We start from the raw sequence: 17,888 nt of genomic DNA, 5'->3' as shown, positions 1-17,888 counted from the left end.
CAAATGTCAAAAATGGGCCAAAATCGACGAAAACAAACATGTAAGGTTTAAATTCAACAGCCAGTATTTCTCAAACTTGCGTCATCTATCTCATTTTCCTACTCTGGCTATTTTTTTTCTGAATTCAGTGTTTGATCAGTGATATTGCTGAGAATGATTTTAATTAATCAACTCGTATGGTTACATGCAGTCTCTACTTTAAATCAATTCAATCTAGTTTTATTCATAAAGCACCACTTTCAGCACACATGCTGAAACTTTACAATGAACAGAAAAGACCAGGAACCAGAAAAGCTGCCAACTTCCTTGGATTCTGATCTGGACAGAGGTGAAGTAGGAAACTCTCCTGTTGTTTCATCTCTAGAAATCCTCTGGAGCAACATTTACTGCCAATCAATCAATATTGATATTATTTCAATGCCAAGCAACATTCTGCAAGCATTACATATACATGGCTCCACACTAAAAGGTCAAGACGGCAAATGATTCTCAGCTCTCAGAATATGAAGTTATTACAATTTCAGCTAATAAAACCATAATTTCGTTGTTACTTAGTTTAGAAATGTGAGCTTGAAACTACAGCCCAACATCGGTTAAGTGAGTCACAGAACACATGAAAACATCTGAACTCTGAGAAGTGAAACGTAGAACCTTGTAGAAGTTTGAGGTCTGCTTCTATACAAACAGTAAACATGACATTTGGACCATGTATTAGCAGAAAACTTCAAAGTAAAGACAAAAACAATGGTTTTAAAACAGCATGCTTTCTCTTACAGTACTCAAACGCACATCTTGAAGCTCATAAAAGAGCTCGGCTTAGAAGTCTACCCACAGTTCAATATGGGTAGAAAGGTGCACCACATGGGTGGGCCAACTTCCAAAGTTCGCACTTACAAGACCAGCATTCCTGCTCTGTCCCCTGCGGTGCTAATGGACTTCACTCAGATCCTGTGGAAGGTGAGACTTGCACAGTAACATTCTATCATTAGTACTTTGCCCAGTCAGAGTAGAAGGATCTGGAAATACTACAGTTCCAATCTATGATGTTTGGTTTGATTTCTTGTATACCAAACATATATTTAAAAATTAATTTATTATCCAATAAAAATGTAAAAGTTTCAAATCAATATGGTAATGATACTTTGTTTTCTGTTTTTGGATTTATAGGACAAAAGTGCATTTATCACACAGCAAAGCACCAGAAAATCTTGAGTCCAAGATAAATGGTTAGAGTACCAATAGGAAGAATATACTGTGGGGAACATTGCACTGGCAAAATCATATTTGGCAGCCTTGAGCTATTCTTCTGTTATTATCTCTATCAATGGGATACTTTTGGTTCACAGTGGTGAACCATCATGTGTGGGTGTGATGTGGTGATTTTCCTCTGCATTCAGATTAACAGACTGTGCGCAACAGTATGCGTCCAGGATCCCTCAAAGACTCCAAATGCTGAAGAACTGGACAGCATGACACTGCACACGTACATTGAGAAACACGCTTGGACTGCAGGTCAGTTTAAAGATTTCCTTTAACCTTCTCATCGCCTCAATCTTTCTCAAGCAAACATGTCGAGCTCCTCTGGTGAGACTCCAGAGATTCAAGTTTGAGTTCCTCATATCTCATCTTCAAAAAGTAGAAAACAAGATTAGGAAAGAAAATAGTTTCCACTGCAGATAAATGTACCAATAAAATATGTGCAAGAATTTGCTCACAATGATGCATGCAAGCATAATGGTGGCATGGAACCGTGCTTTAATCCTTTGGGAATCGCCCCTGTCAGAAAATCTGGCATGCATTTGTCAAGATATTGCATTGTGGATGCTGCATAGATTATTAATGATTAAATTCTTTACGCCAAATCAAATGACTCACTGCATCGGCAGATTCATTGAGAGGAAACTAAAAAAGGCATCTACATTTGACAGGATAATTGCAGAAGCAATAATTACCATCCTCTCAGGTAGCTCTTTCATGTAGCAAGCTGCATTTTTGACAGTGTACTCTGTGTTGGTTAGCTCATAACAATTTTATACTGTCATTGTAGGAAAATGTGTATTGTTATCGCATGTGTGAAGTCTATAGTATGTATTATTCCATGACAGAACTAAAAGAGGAAATCGGGCTGTGTAGCAGGTCTGTCTTTGGAATTGAGCCATCCCAGATGTCTTTCCTATTCTTCCTGATGTATGCTACAGCTGCTGGAGGGCTACTGAAGCTGCTGGAGAGCACTCCAGGTTGTGCTCAAGAGTTCAAGATAAAGGTACATACCTATTATCATTCCCCACACTCAATATTGTTGGCACAAGTGCCTTTTCAAAACTTCAGGCCACACTGACCTTTTTATTTATTTATTTTCTATTAAACTTAGCACCTCCCATTCTATGTCCCAAAAATCCCACTGCCTCCCTTTGTCCTCGAAATATTGATTCGCATTTAAAGCCGCAGTCTTGTATTGGATTTTTCCACTTTTTAGTCCTCTGGAAGCATAAAACTTGTGTGATCCATTTTTGTGCTATTGCTTCAGAAACTTCTCTCCCTCCCAACAATGGTCATGTGTAAAAATGGGCTGAGAGCCAAAAAAAAGGGGCATAAAAACTAATCGACAAAAGAAGGCCTTTTGCTAAATGGTGCAAAGTGCTTGATTTTAAAAACCTATGTTTTAGCACAATTCCAGCACTTGTTATCATCTGGAGCTGTTTTCTTTTAATTGCATCCTCGCTATGGCCTGGAATGAGTGCCGCAGCATCACTGAACACGACACGGCACCAAATGTGAACTGGAAAAAGTGTTTCAACTTAACAGAAGCTTATTCCTGTGGTATTTTATGTTTTTTTCCTTCCTCTCAACCTCAGCACTTATTTGTGTGCATGTATCATTATCACTTATTTGTTTGTTTTTTCTCTACTTAAGCAGCTTGCTCATATTGTGTTTTACACTGGTGCAAAACCCCCCAAAACAAAACAAAACAAAACAAAAAACCTACCTGAAGTCAGTTTTCTGGCTTATGAAGACTAACCAGGAAACCTTTCCTAGAAATACACTTGAGAGCAATGCAAATTGAAATGTATAGAAAAATCGATCATTTGCAGGGGTCAAGTATTTTGTTAATTAATAATAATAGTTTTTAAGCACACCTTGAAGTCTAATATCTGCCTCTCCACAGGGAGGCACCCAACAGCTTTCAGAGTGTCTGGCAGACCGTGTTGGATGGAAGAATGTCCGGCTGGGTTGTGCTGTGACAGCCATATGGCAGGTAGGGTACAGTAACGGCTCACTCAGGGATTGATGAGGCGCGACACAGAGATAACAGCTTCCTCAGTAGGGAAACAGGCTGTCTCATGTGAAGGCCCTGTCTGTTCTGCTTGAATGTCTCCTTTATCCACAGCTGAGAGACTAAGAGGGCTCCATGTAAATGCAGTGCTTCTCATCAATATATTTTCTTGTTTGAAAAAACAAAACAAAAAACAACCCACCCATAGCTACAGCCATCAACTCTGACACAAAATCTGTGCAGACATAAATATTATACAAATATTTACTTTGAACAAAAACAAAAATAAAAGAAACGCTTCACGTCTCTGAACCACAACTCATAGTCCCCTTCAGGTTGGATGACTATATATGCCTTCCCACACTCCGGGCTGTTTGTTCTCATTTTCACGCCCCACGCTCCTTCAACCTTTCTCAGTTATCATGGCTCTCATTAGTACCCGGTTATCTGCCTGGCCTGGGAGTCACAGTTGCCACAGTTTACAGGCAGTAACCAAAATGTTCTGCATGCTCTGTTAGTTCACCCTTTGGTGATTTTTACAGTTCAGTTGCTCGAGTTGTGTTTTATTTACATTTCCCTAGAAACCTTGATCCACCTGTGAAGTAGTCAAACTTGAACATCAAGGAAGGTGGTTGGGAAGCAGACTACGCAGACATTTCAGGTTTCCAGACGTGAGCAATTTATTTACAGTGAACTTAATTTAATGGGTAACTTAACAAAACTTTCCCCCAAAGTAACTCAATTAACAAACCTCAACAGAACATGGATCTGGTAACACAGCTCACCTCTCCTCTCTCATCTGTAACTGGTAGAGACTGGCTTTAAATAGGGCCATCAGTTTCCCTTCAATTAGCCCAGGCAGTACCACTCACTCAAACTGAGGGATCTAAAACACTACACAGATGATTAAAAAGACACAAAACGTCACACTTCTAATTGGCACATTTACACAACTAAATGGCTGTATTAACGAAAAGAAAAAGATTCAACAAGTCCCTTTAAACCTTAACACAAACAAAAGGAAGCATTTCTATGGACAAAGAAACACCTCCACTTTGTTCGACCTGCTGATGTCATGTGTGACATCATCAGGACTTTAAAATAAGGAAATGCTAGGCAGGTGTTTCCCCACACCTGACCCTCATGAATACTGAAAAGAAAGAGCATTATAAGTATGAACAAATTACTTAATCTGCAACATAATAAAATATAAAGAAACATGTAACTGAGTATTTGCCTTAATTTGCAGAATGTTTGATTTGCCGGCAAAACGCTTACACAAACAAACCCGGGATAGTGAGTGCAGCAATGTTACTTGACAAATAGCAAATCATAGGAAATAAATAGAAACAGAATAATGTGCATGATGTGCAAAAAAAAGGTCAACACATATGGGACAAATGAAGAGCATTGCAACTGCTCATCTACTTTGTCACACCGCCCCTCATTTCTTTGGATTTTGCTTCCAAGAAGCCAGACTTTCTTGTCATTTTTCAAAGTGGTCTTGAAAAATTGTTCTCCAGGCTTTGTAAAGGTCTTTCAAAGTTTTTTTTGTTTCTTTGAAGATTGGTGGCTTTTTCACTCTTTTCCAGTCCAGTCCTTGTAATCATGAATCATTTAAGCATAGAAAGTGCACATAGCGTGTGTGATTTATTTTATTTTCAACTTTAATTTATATATTTTATCTTATTCTTTCCCAGTTAAATTTACCCTTCATTCTAATTTGTTGTTGTACAGTTATTTCATTTTTAACTTTGATTTTTATATTTTATTTTATTCCTTCCTAGTTAAATTGACCCTTTTTAATTTTCACATTTATTTCCTATCTTATTCATAGCATTTTTTTTTTTGTTTCTTTAGGTCACAAGTTGTGTAAGCATTTCACTGCATATCATACTGTGTATGACTGTGTATGTGACAAATAAAATTAGAATTTGAAATTGATGAACCACCGTTATCTCGAAACATAACAGACAACTTAGCAAAGAACCAATCATAAATTGTACCTTTAGGCACTGTGACACTAGCAGCCTGTCGCAAAAATATAATTTGTTCCCCTTTTTTTGTTGAAACTATGAAAAATGCCAAATGTAACACAGTTTGACAGACATAAAATAGTATTTTTGCACCAACAAGTTTATTCCTAAATACTTATTAGCTGACAAATCCTGGCATGATTTGCAGTGTTAGAAAACCTAGAAAACTGCAGGACAAGAGAAGAAGTGGAAGACCTTAAAAAAACTCTCTACAGCAGATGAACAGCATCTGGAAACCAGGAAAGGAACCTGCACTTCTATTTATCTTTTTATAAAGATCTTCACAGACATACAAAAATCTTAAATTATGTTGTCTTTCATTGCAAATTTACTTCTTACATACAAAAATTTAAAAAGCTGGTTCAAGAAAGAGGTTTTTTTAATAAGTGTCTAAAGTAAAACAATCAAATAAAAAATATACTCAGTCCTGATAAATATTAATTACTTAGAAAATATCTAAAGGTAAAACTGTATCATTTATGAAGTAAATGGTCACAAAAAGGCAATAGTGTGCACTAGCATAGACTGGGTGAAAGACGGGGCACACCCTTGACATTTTGCCAGCCTATCAAAGCACTAACACGTATTGACAGACAAACACATTCACACTGACATTCACAGCTACGGGCAATTGGGAGTTTTCACTTCACTTAAGATGAAGCAAAGCACAGAAAGGAAACAAATACAAGCATGAGAAGCTCAAAATACTTCACACAGAGATGTCCCATTTGGTGAGGCTGCGATAACACTCAGGAACCTTTTGCCGACAGACATATGGCCTTGCCAAAAACAAAACAAAAAAATAAGAAAAAGATATCAGAAAATAAAAACATGATAACAACTGCACGTGACAAAATCTCACATTTGATTATAAAATTTTCCAGCTGTAACTCTGGGAGTTATGCCTTCGTGAAGCGTGGACACAAACAAATTAAGAGTACTACTAAGGACTAGGTACAAATGCTCACTTCTTAATCAAAATGCCAAGCTTCAGCCTCCTCTGAAAGCATTTTTTAGTAACCTTACCCTATTTCCCAATGTTGCCACTGAACAGTCAAAAATTTCAAGTTGAATTGAGGTTCAATCAAACACATATTTGAAAAACTGCTATTTTAACTGAAGAATGTGAAAGGATTCTTCCATTTTTGGTTTTTAATAGCTTCATGTCATTGCAAGTCTGTTTCTAAAAATGGTCAATCAGAACCAAGTATACTGGATCAGAAAGGAAGCAGTTTGTTTTCCCCCTACAATTAAATGTTAATAAATAAATTAAAATAAAACTCACTGATTAAAAATACATGAGTACTGCTTTGCAGTTAGAGGTCAACCTTTTTGCTTGGAGAGTTAGGTGCACCAGTGAAAGTCATTGTTATTTTTCTTTCTCACACAGTGCAGACGTTCTGTTCTTTCTAACGTTCGCTGAGAACAATTATTTTACACCTAAATGCAGTTGAAATCAAAGCACAGCCATTATCTCTAACTTATGTGTCTGGTGACTCCATCAGACGCCATCTGAAGTTATAAAATTGGACCAGCTTCAATTTAAGGGATTGAAAAAAAAATTGCTTTACCTGCTGAGAAATTAAAGCCATTTTTATATGCAGACACAGACTTTCAGTGATTCAAATGTAATTGGACAATTGACTCAAAAGCTGCTTCATGGAGAGGTATGGGCTATAACTTTGTTACTTCTTCATACATTAAGCAGGTAAAGAGGTCTGGAGATGATTCCAAGTGGGGCATTTGCATTTGAAAACTGTTTCTGTGAACCCACAGCATGCGGTCAAAGGACCTCTCAATGTCACTGAAACAAGCCATTCTAACAAATCCATCAGGAAGATAGCAGGGACATTTTGATGGCTCCACGATAAAGAAAGACCTCTTTACAACATCCAAAGGAGAACACTCTGCAGGGGGTATGCACATCATTATCCAAGCCCGTCATTAAGCAATAAGTAACTCAGAGTCATTCTGAATTTTTTATTAACAACATGTAAAGTGCAACATGGCTACAGGCTCCTGCATATATAAGCTACTGAGACCTGTTTTTTGCGGTCAGCCTCTCTAATCATCTGATCTGGGTCTTATATTTTAAGGAAAAAGACAACCACACAGCTGAGGTTTCAACTCCTAAACTTTGGAGTACCCCATCAGATTTACACAATCAGTGGTTTCTTTTACAAGCTGCTGAAAACTCTTTTTAATAGCTTGTCTTATCCTTAATCATTATTCTATTATTTTTGGCTATAACTGACATCTAATTTCACCTATGCTTGTGAAGTATATAGGAATAAATGGAAGACCATATGTTTGATATGACACGATATGTTTATCCAAAATGTGAAGCACTTTGTAACTCTGTGCTTTAAACAGTGCCACAAATAAAAGGTTGTTGTTGGTTTCTTAGGGACTAAGAGCATAACTAAAAACCAGGTGCTGTTAATCAAAAGCATTTGATTAACTGATAATCAGTATGTGTGACCACCTCTATCCGGTCGTTAAGTGATGACATGACGAATCCTACTTCCGGGCCTAAAGTAGTCTGCGTTTAATATGGCTTTTGTGTTGTTAACATGTTTAATGTTTTGTATTTTCTTCTATTTAATCTCAAAAAGCTCCTAAAACAGTCAGTGATCACTGTTGACCTCCCTCGGCTTTTATTACCGCTAATCATTTATTTAAGCTCAGTTTTTAAAACCTTAGGATGTAACTATAGCCAGCCAGTGTTGCCAACTTAGCGACTTTGTCGCTATATTTAGCGAGTTTTCAGACCCCCTAGCGACTTTTTTTCCAAGAAAAGTCGCTAAAAAAAAGACGTGAAAGCGCATATCGCTTTTACTCTCAACAAGCAGCGGGTGCTGTAACGCAGTCAGTTCTTCTTTTACTCTTATGCTGTTTTGTGGATCAGGTTTAAAACTACTTATAAACACACACACAAAGTAACTCCACCAGAGTGCCTATTTCGGGTCACTTTTGCCGGTCCAAGCCCGGATAAAGGAGCAGGGTTGGAATTGTGACATTACAAAAAACAATAATTGCTAAAAGAAATTTAATTTGTAGTTCTAAATAAACTAAATGCATTGAGGACGTTTTTTGCTCACTTTATGTCTCGTCCACGATGTTATTTCTCTCTCCAGCAGCGTAGGTTACAATTACGTTAGCATGACTAATTATGCAAATTAGGTGATGACATCATTTAGCGACTTCTAGCGACTTTTAGGACAACTAATAGCGATTTTCCTTACTGAGGAGTTGGCAACACTGTAGCCAGCCCATGCAGCAGTATATGAATGACTAACCTCGTATTGTGGATGGATTATCTCAGTTGTTCTCCTGGCTGAAGTTTGGTCCTTTTACAGCATCCTGCCATGCGATTACATTTGTTCCTGACCACCAAGAACACTCACGTTAACTTTTATCGAGTAGAAAAAAAGTTAGCCTGTATATAATGCTAACATAGCTGTGTCGCTAGCGGTCACGTAGCACATCATTATATACCAGCTAGCCAAACTTCAGTAACCCTACAAACGTCACTGCTGTTTAGTTTTCTGTCTTCATTTATGTTGGAAGTGATAACAGAGCTGTACGTTTTAATTTGTTTCCAAAACCCCGCAGTCAGGACATGCTATATTGTATTTAGATAGAAGCTAGCGAGCTAACTTCTAACTCCGTTAAATGTCATAAATTCCGTTTTCATGGATGCCTGGATGTTAAACTCAATTGTTACACCTGGTAGAGCAGAACGCTGATCATTTTATTAAAGATGAAAGACTTTAGACAGTTTTTCAACTCTCAGTAATGCCATACTGATCGTTTGATACATGGACCTGAAGCGAAGTTTAGGCCCAGACACGGCTAGTGACGTCAGACTTAACGACCGGATAAAAGCTTTGTGTTAACACAATACCACAATTTTCCAAGTTGTGAACATCCAGCAAATTAAGGTCACTGCCACTTACAGAAACAGCAAAAAAACAAAATAGTGAAAAAAAACAACAACTCAAAAAACAAAGAGCTACATCTCAGATCTTTAGATGTAAATGTCTACATAAATTCCTACTTCTGATAGTTTGACACTGCTTCTTCTATCTCCATAAACCACCGTTTAAAAGTTGTTTTAAGTTTGTAGCAGTTAGAAAACTGTCAATCAAAACTGAGACTGGTGAGTGAAACTACAGCATGTGATTAACATCATTTTTATGCTCAAAGCATTCAGTTATCCCCTCTGCCATTATCGATGCAGTCATCATGATGCTGGGAATGGCCAATACCATTAGACTATAAGGATAGAGCTAACTACTCAAAGCAATGATCGGCTGTGACCCCACCCTCCTAAAGTAGAAATAGACCAAAAACAAGACAGAAGAATTACCACAACCCCCTTACTACAGGATTTTCTTTTAATGTGCTGTAATGTAATGTACATGCTTTTATATACGGTATTTCTAGTCTCACTGACCACTCTGTGCAATCCAGACTTTTCTTCATTTAAAAAGATCTCTAAAAGCACATTAGTGGAATACTTAATGAACACAGACAAGTAAATATGATTTATCATTTAACAACTCTCCTCATAACTCATTCTCCAATGACTATGGTTCACTTAATGTAACAAAAATATACAACACATATATAACAAGATGATTATATAATGTGGCTTAATGGAAAGCAAAACCCCAGAATTTAACCGTGGTGGGAAAAAAAGGTAATTCAACAGAACAAAGGGACAAACAACTGAGGGCAAGTAACTTCATTTTGTGTATACTGTATTGGAAATAAATTATATCCAAAATCGATCAAAGACGTAACCTAAAACAGCTCTACCATATCAAACAAAATGAAATTTAGTTGCAAGTCTGTGTGACTTGCTTTTAAAATAAAACTGTATTCCTGTTTGTGTTTAAACAGGATGCTGAGTGGGCCAGGGTGATGACTGCTACAGACACCTTCTTGTGCAGTGCTGTGATTGTCACCTGCCCCCCTCATTTGGCAGGTCAGTGTGCGTCTCCCACCTCTGTCAACTTGCTAAATGAAATTCTCAGTGATGCAGAAGGCAAATATCCTTCTCTCTCATCTGTCTGTCAAATGTGGCAAACTGTCCATCCATGCAGATAAATCTACGATTTTCCTAAATCTTCTTCAGCTCTAGAGTGTGGCAGCCACTTTGGCTGAAGTACACTCGGGTCTCCAGCTCATGGACTGCCTGGATTAGATTCTGAACCACAGCAAATGTTAAAGCCAAAACTTTAACTGGAGTCTAACATGACTTACAGCCGTTAGCTGTGGGAAGTTGAAAGTGGCAAAGATGCCATTACCAACCTTTCTAAATTCAAGTTACCAAAGCAGGGAATGCTTTTCATATTTTGGACTGTTTGTAATAAGCTTTAACTGAACCAAAATTCAAAGGAAAGCAATGCTATAAAATTATTTTTACAGACAGGTGATTTGTTTATTCGTGGCTGTCTGAAAATATATGGGGATTTTTCTCAACCCTTGATTTATTTTCCTCATATGGAAATAGAGATACCTGCACCCCAGCATCTAATCAGCTATAGTGGAAAATTGTGTTGATGTTGATTGGGATTTGGATTTGATTTCTGCCTTCCAGCTGGTGCTTGTCATGTGTAGGACACACACCAAGGGTGGAGTTGATGCAGTTTGAAGTTGTGACTGGAAGCACACTTGGTTTTGCCAGGTTTGGAAAGGGCTGAAGCTAAATCCGAAGTGCAGGCTTATACTGAGTCTGTTCCTATTTGTACTAAGCTGGCAAAAGATCTGTCACTCAAAGCCTCATAGTCAGAGCCATGGACCAAAGCCAGGATCCTTAATGAGACAGGTCTGAGAGCAATGTTGAATTATGCAGCATGGATTGCTCTGGCAGTGCCACACTTTGGCCCTAAATCAGTGTGGGGAGGTTGACAGGGACTCTTGAAAGCCAAAGTCAACCCAGTGATTGAGACGACACCTCTCCCGAAAGAAGTTGGGTGTAAATTTAACAAAGGTTTGCAGCTTAAAGTCCTCTTTGTGACATGTTTCAGTTTGAATTTTCTGGGACCTGGGTAAACCTGGGCAGCTTTGTGATTTGTGGGTGTGCGAAAGAACAAGACAGGTGGGATTGACGATAAAGACGAAATGATACCAAGTCTCTCTTTGACGGCTGAAGTCTAAAATTATATTTGCTGTATGCACTGCACCTCAATTCTGTCTCTTTTACAGATTTTTGGTGCTGACATTTCAAACGAATTGTAAAGTCACTGGAGTAATGGGCAGCTGGTTACAAAATGTGAAAACCCCCCAAACTTTCCGAGTCTACAGGATGCCTGGCAATCAAGATGTGCCACTATATCCACACACACCAGGATTTGTTTTCTAATACATCATCTTAGACCTGTTCCTGGCTCCTGTATTTACCTCCCTGTTCATCCATCCATCTTTTGTAATGAGTCCCGTCAGGTTTTTTTCCTTTTCTTTTTGATAGCCCTTCTTTCACTCATGATTTATGAACTGTTTTGTCACATGGCATATTGAGGTTGCTATGCATGAAAATGATGAATGTGGAATTAGGATCTGTTGCCATGTGTTAATTTTGAAATGTGGACATGTAAAATATTTGGATGTTTTTCTTGGCAAATAGTTTATAGGTTAGTATGTTTATAGAATCTGAGACTAGATAAGATTAAGATAAAAATCCTGAAAAGCATTTTCAAATTTCTGTTTGTTTGTTTTTTAATATAATGCAATTAAGCATACCATCCAATATTCAGCAACAGTTACAGAGAGCTTTGCAGCTGCTAAATTAGCATTTAGTTTCACACCGTATTACTGTTTCTCATTTCAGGAAGCTCTTAGTAGAACATGCTGTGAGTGCACATGTTTGTGTGGGCTTGTCTGTGTGTATTTATTTTGAAAGCGGTGAAGCTAAAGTTCTCAAAGACTGCAAACTCACAGTACCTGAGTATAGTGGGATGCATATCTCGTGCAGGAGGAGCTGCTCTAATTAGAAGAGGCTTGGGCAATGGTGAGGAAATGTGCCATTCAGGTCTGGTTTACACTAGTAGAAAAATGGGTAAACACTGCATTAGCAATGATTTTGACAACTTACACTGCATGAGTCAGGATTCTAGGTCAGTATCTGCTGTGCTGTGAATGAAACTAATGGAGCCTAATTGAGGGATTAAACGTGAAGTGGGAGCTAAAGTGATTGTGAAGATAATTAACGCACTGTGATTTTTATCTTGCTGAGTTTAAACTCAGTGGAAATAAATTTCACTCTCTCTTTATATTTTACATCTCTCCTGATGAGTAATATAGCAAGTGTTGAAGAACAGACAATCATAGCTATAATTTTGCAAACCTTCATTGACCAATGGATAATTGCTATGGAAAATTTGGTCTCCTGGAAGGCTAAACCATGGTCGATATGATCTTTTGTCATTGGAGATTGATCGTTACTGGATTTTTTTTTTTTTTTTTAGGTCAGTAGGGATGTTAGTTTTTGAAAGATAAAAATGATGACATAAAAAGGGTCATAAATGACCATTTAACAAACTACACTTTTGGGGGTTAAACCTGATCATTAAAAAGCTGTGGTTAGTCCTTTGCATCCAAACAAATAGAAATGGTCACTGAGGCATTAATGCACTCTGTGTGTGCAGTGTAGCTTGATTGTATTTAACTGATACAGTATAATCAAATAGTTTTTTAAAAAAAATATATCCCCTCATCTCAAACATGCCATTCTTCATTTCTGAGCATTTTCAGCTGCCATGCCTTAATTGTGGTGGTAAAATATTCAGTGCTACAATAAATAATAGATAAAACTCAAAGTCATTCAATATTAAAGCATAGTTAAATTAATTAGTAAACAAATTGCTTTGGACTCAGAGGTCATTGTCCTCAAGTCCACTTTTGCTTAGACCAACAGCAAAACTCGAACAGTGGTGTAGGTATGGATGGGGGAGGGTGTATATGTCGACTACTGCGCCTTCAATTTCAATAAGTGTCAAGGGGATGCATAGGTAATTCAATAAAGGGTCTGTGCTGTAACATGGCCATAGATACAGACCTCCATCTTTAACATTTTGTTTAAGTGGTTGATGAAGAGTGCTGCCCATCTCTAATGGCCTTACAGATTTATGATAGTAGCGACTGCTATTTCTTTGGTATTCATTTGTCATTATTACCTGTATCTTTTAAATTAGCTCTGGGTATGGATACCTCCCCAGGATTATGGCCAGAACTGTGTTTTTTTCCTCCTTTGTTTCAATCTAACAGCTGACACATTAATTTATTTTTCTATTTTCAGATGCAATTATCTTAGCCAGTTACCTGGCAAGAAGGTGTATGTGTCACTATTTTTTTTCCTTTTCTCCACAGCAGGTAGCTGAGGCTTACGCTGTGGACTGCTCTGTTGTTTTTGTGAGGATGGAAATGATTATCTTTTACAGCTTACAAAAAGACAGCCGGAACTTTTCATACTTTTTAAAGGATTTTTTTTTGCACCACTCCTCATAAATTGCCATTCAGAAGCTGCATCTCTGAATCATCACCCCTTTGATGTTATGTCTTGATTTGAGTGGCTTTTCAAGTTTCACTTTCCTCATCCTTCTAACAGTCAAAGACACTGAAAGTGCCAGTACCATATGCTGTGCTAAAAATTCAGAGTGAAAAAGTAATGGAAATTTTGAGGCCTTAGTTGCCGAAGGCAACCGCAGATGTGACTTGCAGGTCACATCCAGAAGAAATTGAGAAAGTGTGGTTACTGTTGTCCAGGAGTGCATTCACAAAAATTAAGTCAGAGAGGATCAAATGCCAGAATTTTTTTTAAAAGGAAGGACATGAAATGAAGACAGACAGAATGACGATAAAAAATTGAAAGGAAACCACTCAGAGGGGAAGCAGTATCCTCAGATGTCAGAGTATTAAGGGTCAGGAACAAACATTTGTGCAGATAGCTTGGACACTATGAGATGCTCTTGAACTTGGCACTGTTTTGCATAGATGACAGTATAATGCAAAAAAAAGTCTGATGAGCTGTCAAATTAGAGTGCTTCAGAAGACGGTAGATGAGGATGGTGTCAGCATACTAGAGGGAAATTTTTCTCCATGTCTGGTCCAAATGTAAATCTTCTGACCTTCACGTGCAACTTTCACTTGTCAAACTAAAGAAGGGGTTCTTTCACTCAAATAGTTTAGGATATTAATTAGCATCATGGCTAAGGTTCTTATCATTCTAAATTGAAACTGTCTTTATCAGTTGAATATTATTTAGATCACTGAATAGATGTAACACATGTCAAATTTTAAAAGGTCCATGCAGTCAAATAGAAATGATAATGTGAGGACAATGACTATCCGATCAAAACTAAAAATACTGTCAGCCCCTGAGTGTTGGACCCAGTAAGGAACCAAGAGACTATCATTGCCTTAAGTAAACCCATTTATTTAGTACTACTAAAAATGTGAATATGCTACATTTGCGCAAACATCATCACTTCTATTAAGGTTTAATTTTAAAAACAAAAGTGTGTTACTTTCTCAGTTGCTAGGCTGTGCAATTTAAAGAGATGCCATCCCAACAGTGTACAATTAAATGCTCTAGAGTGAAGGATATTTTGTTATTGTCAAAGTGGCTTTTTCACTTCTATATCAGTCAGGGAAAATCATCAGTATTTATCCTGTGTATATACTGAAATCTGTGCTCTCAAAGCTTTATGATTTAACCCACCTTTTCAGAAGATGCCAAAAACAAGTGGACCTCAACAGTAAAAAGAACAGAAATTATCAGATACCTTAAAAAGATAAGACAACAGTGTTATTTTTCTTTCTGCTGCAAACAGCTGATGGCTCTCTCAAATAGGAAAATCTGCTCGCACTCGCTCATGTTTATGTAAGTGCATAAATTGCCATGGCATTGTTGCTATTTTATAATTTTACCTATGTCATCTTGATTTGACTGTGATTTTGAGTTGCGGTAGCAAAGTTCCACAAAAGTGTCACAACAGATTAGCATATTTATGAGTGGATGATAGTGTTTTCACTGCACTTTTGTGTTTAAAAGCATGAGATGCCAGTGCATTTTGTATTTACTTATCTGCAATTCAACAGCTGTCTGACAGAAATGTGGTAAAAGACATCCCTTGCCATCAACTTAGCAATGGATGGTGTCAAAAATAGTATTATGGATAGATACCACTTGACAGGTCTTATGTCATGTGTACAGTGCCGTCAATTGAATGTCTAGGTGCCCATGTCAAATTAGTTTTGAGCCACTTATCATGTCACTGTTTTTCAATTATACTGCTTCAAGCTCATAAATTTTGTTCTGCATTGAGGGCATTATTTTGAGGTTGCTGACAGGCCCTTGACGGTTTCAAAATGATGTTTCACATCTTCCAGTGGTTCATTCGTTAAAAGCCTGGCTTCTAGCCAGATGTTGGTACACTTGCCAGGACAAGCACAGAAACAGCTTGCCTTCTCTTTATGCGTGACATACGCTAACTCTAACGGTACTGATGAAGTTACTTGACTGCCTTCACATCAGTGAGATTGAGCTTTAACAGATGTAAGCACTGTGATTAGTACTCTGAAGCCAAGCAGCAGAGAGAGTTGCAGTAGGTATTGGCGATTTATTTAGAAGGTCATTAATGCTAGTCAGTGATTAAAGATAAAGCCTGATCAATAGAAGGATTAGCTCCTGAGTTCTGTCTTAACTTTAGTTCCTTTACTCTGTGTTTCAAAAGAAAAAAAAACAAAAAAGTAGACTAGTCATATGTGTTATAGTATGGTTTATAGTAAAGCGCATGAAGTAAGATCAGTGAAGGTGATGCACTAGAGGGCAGTTTTTGGGGTAGCTGTCAGTAAGGAGGTAGAACAGGTTGTCTACCAATCAGAAGGTTGGCGGTTCAATCCCCAGCTCCTTTAGCCAAAATGTCCCAGGCTGAGATGCTGAACCCCAAGCTGCACATGATGCAGTGTGAGTGTGTGAATATCAAGTTGAAAGCATTAGGACATAGAAAAAAAGCAACTCTATGAATGTGTGAGTGAATAAGGCTTGGAATAAAAATACTTCAAGTGCTAAAATAGATATGAAAACCACTCTGTTTATTTAAGTACTAGTCCAGATTAAGATTCATGGTTTACCTTTGTTTTCCCACCAGCAAAGATCAACTACCAACCAGCCCTGCCCAGCCAGAGAGAATTCCTTACTCAGAGCATGCCTGTGGGTCATATAATAAAATTCATTATTACCTACAAAATGGTAAGTAAAAAAAAAAGACAAGAACACACAGAAGCAATGTTTATATGATTAAGGTTATGATGATCTAATCAATAAGCATTTGTTTTAAATGATAACTCTTTTCCCTTCAAATCTGTTGAGCCAAAGTTACATATAATTCACTCCAATTAATATGGTAGTTACCACATTTAAGACTGATTGGCTATGGTCGATAATGAAGTTGGTTGTAGATTAAAAAGGTTTTATGTGACATATATATATAATACTAAATATACTATATATAGTATAAATTTGATAATTGTGTTGCCTCATTCTTGAATTATCGTGTGCACAGGATTTTCAGAAACCTTGTTGTTGAGGTTGAGGTCACTAGGGTGAGATTTAGTAGATGTACCAATTTCAATCCTTTATAACTTAGGAACGAGGCAACAGAGTTCATAAAGTTGGGTGTCCACACCCCCCTCCTCCTCAGTGGGGTGTCAACAGTACTCAGCCTTTTATTGCGGGGGGATAAAAAGGTAAGCTAAAAATACTTTGCTGATAGATTTATAAATTTCAAATAAATGTTAGAATCCACAAGGGGGTTCCTTATAAGTTTGCACTTTGCTTGATTAAGAAAATACCATATGTTACAGTGACATGTGGGGAAATTAACAGCTGATTTTAATTGTAGACAAAAATTGTATATCAATAACAAAACAAATTGCAGTTTCCGGTGTAGAAAAAGTTTAAAAATATTTATTTGGTAAGCAGGAGTCTTTATCAGACAGCAAATAACTAACTTGACACATTTATACATCAATCTGACAACAATCTGTACAAAAAGCTTCGAACACATGAAATTTGATTTGTGTAATCTAATCCATTTTGCACTTCCACTACAACACCACAGTTAATTAACAAAATGCTTTTGTGCCTTGTTAAGTAACTGAAATTGTCAGCTGTACAGAACATAAAACAATTTGTGCTCATGCAAACATTTATTTGATCAGTGTCTTGGCAAGATGCACTAAGATTCCAATAAACACATGGAAAAACTGCTCACTGATAGACAATATGGTTTAATTTTTACTCTGCTCCTGTGCATCTGCAGAAATTCTATATTCTCAGATGTATGGAGACCTTACTTTTATCAATTACGATTATGAGTTGTAGCCCAGGAGCCATAAGTCATATGTCTGAAATATACATGTTTAAAAAGGTTAAATATAATAGATGTAAAGCATATACATTTCCCTGACAGGCTGAAGGAAATAAGAGTATACGTGAATGGAAGGGAAACAAATCATCACGAGAAACAAAGTTCATTGTTTGTAGCTCTTGAAAAGAGCACCATTAT

At 37.4% G+C, this 17,888-nt stretch overlaps 2 protein-coding genes across 2 annotated transcripts in view; one reads left to right on the top strand and one right to left on the bottom strand.

The window, feature by feature from the left end:
- Positions 1 to 17,888, bottom strand: part of vsig8a (V-set and immunoglobulin domain containing 8a) — a 73,191-nt gene that overhangs the window by 29,676 nt on the left and 25,627 nt on the right. The window lies entirely within an intron of this gene.
- Positions 1 to 17,888, top strand: part of si:ch211-127i16.2 (putative flavin-containing monoamine oxidase A) — a 45,444-nt gene that overhangs the window by 4,537 nt on the left and 23,019 nt on the right. The window contains exons 3-8 of the mRNA XM_006795626.3: positions 777 to 957; positions 1,398 to 1,512; positions 2,106 to 2,263; positions 3,167 to 3,256; positions 10,219 to 10,303; positions 16,470 to 16,570. Of these exons, the coding sequence (XP_006795689.1) occupies positions 777 to 957; positions 1,398 to 1,512; positions 2,106 to 2,263; positions 3,167 to 3,256; positions 10,219 to 10,303; positions 16,470 to 16,570 (730 nt within the window). The remainder of the gene's footprint in view (positions 1 to 776; positions 958 to 1,397; positions 1,513 to 2,105; positions 2,264 to 3,166; positions 3,257 to 10,218; positions 10,304 to 16,469; positions 16,571 to 17,888) is intronic.

This window comes from Neolamprologus brichardi, chromosome 7, assembly GCF_056152115.1.
Source record: "Neolamprologus brichardi isolate AB-2024 chromosome 7, ASM5615211v1, whole genome shotgun sequence".
Taxonomy (NCBI): Eukaryota; Metazoa; Chordata; class Actinopteri; order Cichliformes; family Cichlidae; genus Neolamprologus; species Neolamprologus brichardi.
This window is presented reverse-complemented; position numbering and strand designations above follow the sequence as displayed.